We start from the raw sequence: 3,060 nt of genomic DNA, 5'->3' as shown, positions 1-3,060 counted from the left end.
ATAATGAGCTGGTCCCGAGCTAATGAGCTGGTGTGGAGCTACAAGGGAGCTAACTTGAACTGAAGGTGAGCTCGGTGAGCTGAACTGGACTTGTAGAAAAGTTTGGCATGGATTTCCAAAATGGCCACTAACTGGTTCGATAGGTCTAGCATTGACATCATCCCACACATGCTGAACTAAAGCTATAATGGCTTCTTTAAATTGTTTTGCACGACCCTTGTGATCGGCCCTTGAGGTAGCACCATCGGATCTCGGCTTGGACTTGACTTATGGGAAGCCGTGATCGTGTCATCCTCCCCCTCTTGAAAATAACTTGTCCTCAAGTCAGTATCTACATCAAAAGGAGTCAAGTCAGAGACATTAAAACTAGCACTAACATTGTACTCACCTGGTAAGTCAAGCTTATACGAATTTTCATTGATTCGCTTGATGACTTGGAAGGGGCCGTCTCCTCGCGGAAACAGCTTAGATCTTCGTTGAGCTAGAAACCTTTCTTTTCTCATGTGCACCCAGACCCAGTCTCCGGGTTCAAATACAACTCGTTTTCGTCCTTTGTTGGCTCGTTGGACGTATTGCTCGGTTCGAGATTCAATATTCTCTCGAACATTCCTATGTAATTCCTTGACAAATTCAGCATTTTTCCTTGCATCTGTATGGACAAATTGATCAACAGGAAAATGTAATAAATCAAGAGGAGTAAGAGGATTAAATCCATAGACAGTCTCAAAAGGAGAGAATTTGGTTGCCGAGTGAACAAAGTGATTATAAGTGAACTCGATGTGGGGTAAGCATTCTTCCCACGTCTTGAGGTTCTTTCGTACCAACGCTCGCAACAAAGTTGACAAAACTCAGTTTACCACCTCGGTTTGGCCATCCGTTTGGGGATGACAAGTGGTTGAAAATAATAACTTCATCCCAAGTTTTCCCCATAATGTCCGCCAAAAGTGACTCAAGAACTTTGTATTTCGATCGGAAACAATCGTTCTTGGTAATCCATGTAGTCGTACAATTTCCCTAAAAAACAAATTAGCAATATGCACAGCGTCATTAGTTTTAGCACAAGAAATAAAATGTGACATTTTAGAGAATCTATCGAGTACAACAAAGATTGAGTCCTTCCCTGTCTTAGTTTTCGGTAATCCAAGAATAAAATCCATAGAGACATCGGTCCACGGGGTGTCGGGAATGGGAAGTTGATACAACCACACCTCCCGAGTTGTCGGCTGCCAATGAAGATCCTCTCGAATTGCCCGTAGGACCGATCACCCGAGCTCGAGCAAAGAGATTCAAAGACGCAACAACAGCCTTAGTTGATAGAGTTTGGGGTGAAACCGTTGCTGGACTTCCTGAAAGCTCTTGGACCAGCAAGCCAAGCAAACCATGCGTACTCCTTCAAGCTCAAATCAGCTCAACTTCAACTTAACTTAGCTCAACGAGCTCGTTTCAGCTCATTTCATTATTGCGTTTATTATGCTAGAATAAATCATTTAAGTTACTGTTAGTTTTATTAGTTATTTGTTTTAATAATTAATTTGTCATAATCTGGACATGTTTTAATTATGTTCTAAATTAAGTACTTAATTAATTAGGACCAATTAAATATGTCTTAACTATTACAAAGATTAATTATATCCAACCTAATTTATGGTGCAAGATTTATTTGTCTATGTTGCCGAATTTAATGTGTCTAAAAGGGATTTAATTTGCTGAATTAAATGTTGTAGGTACATTACCCCTTGGACGGCATAGGTGCATGGATGATTTAAAATTGGTGTGCTGATCTTTGGTGTCCCCTAAGTGACCATTCAGCCAAACCTTACAACTCTTCAAGAAGACCGATTGGCTGCCCAAGACAAAATTAAGGCTGTTCACACCCACCCGATTATTCCTTTCACACCAAGGGCTGTTCAGTTTTGTTTGTTCACACATGTGTGGCTGTTCAAATCGGTTTGTTCACATTCTAAGACTATTGAAGTGCTCTAGACAGCTCCTTAATCACATGAACATTCGGCTGAATCAAGCAGCAGCATTAATTCCAAATTCAAGCATTTGGCCGAACCTATTGATGGCATTTCAGCTCCCAAACAATTCATTCAATTTTTCTATTGAATCAAGGCATCCAAAAGCTGCCCCTTACCGTTCTCCATGCACAAGAAACTTCAAGGAAGCTTCATCAAAAATTTTGGAATTTTCAGCAACCATTTAGCTACCTCAAGAGCCTATTCGGCTATCCCTGGCATTCACTATAAATTGTGGCTTGTGTTACTTTGAAAAGAACTTTGGAGACTTTTGTTAATGTTATGCTGCCAAATTTTTTAGGCAAAACTTTTTCTCAAATTTCGTTCAAAGGTTCGATTGGCTTCCTAGCGTCTAGTGTGTCAACCGTTGTTCTTTGTCGAAACCGAACTTATCACTACTCGTAGTGTGGCGTTCAAACATACCGAGGTTCCTATCTTGTTAGATAGTGGGTCGAGGTTTTCATTTACCAATTCCAAACCGAACTAAAAGAGCTTATAAACAACGGGTCAATACCAAATCGGTATTGGTTCTTGTTTGCACTTTTTGTTCAACCCCATTTCTCCATTTACCAATTGTACCTAAACCGACTATTCCATTCAAACCATTTCTTAATGCCATTTCGTTCTTACCCTTCATTCCATTATGTCTTTTTCTTCAATTCCCCCTTACCTAATTGAACCAATTCATTCATCCGTACCTATTCGGACTCCAAACCCGAACTTTCAAATTCTTCTTACCTATTCTAATCCGAACCCAAAACCAATATCCTTCCTTCCTTCATCCGACCTTTTCAATTAAACCTAACGTAGCTTCTTGTTGACGATCGGGCACACTAATACGACTCGACTCTTCCGAGGCGGATCGTATTAGAAGTGGTGTGTAAAGTCCATGAGGTTGGACCTTCGACTTAGCCCGTTTACAAATTAGGCAGTGTTCACAGATCTGCTCCACGTCTCTCCGCATTCGTGGCCAGTAAAAATGTTCATGGAGGGTCGACAATGTCTTGCTTATTCCAAAGTGTCCCATCAGGCCACCACTATG

The 3,060-nt window shown here is 40.8% G+C and overlaps 1 protein-coding gene across 1 annotated transcript; it reads right to left on the bottom strand.

Annotated features, from left to right (window-relative positions):
- Positions 1-319: 319 nt before the first annotated feature.
- On the bottom strand, positions 320-2,202 carry LOC107963169 (uncharacterized). The gene is made up of 5 exons (XM_016899746.1): positions 2,138-2,202; positions 1,204-1,390; positions 822-1,014; positions 378-649; positions 320-331 (listed from the first exon to the last, which is right to left on the bottom strand). Exons 1-5 carry the CDS (start codon positions 2,200-2,202, stop codon positions 320-322), a joined length of 729 nt encoding a protein of 242 aa, XP_016755235.1.
- Between the last annotated feature and the right edge of the window lie 858 nt (positions 2,203-3,060).

The sequence above is a fragment of the Gossypium hirsutum genome, chromosome A12 (assembly GCF_007990345.1).
Source record: "Gossypium hirsutum isolate 1008001.06 chromosome A12, Gossypium_hirsutum_v2.1, whole genome shotgun sequence".
Taxonomy (NCBI): Eukaryota; Viridiplantae; Streptophyta; class Magnoliopsida; order Malvales; family Malvaceae; genus Gossypium; species Gossypium hirsutum.
This window is presented reverse-complemented; position numbering and strand designations above follow the sequence as displayed.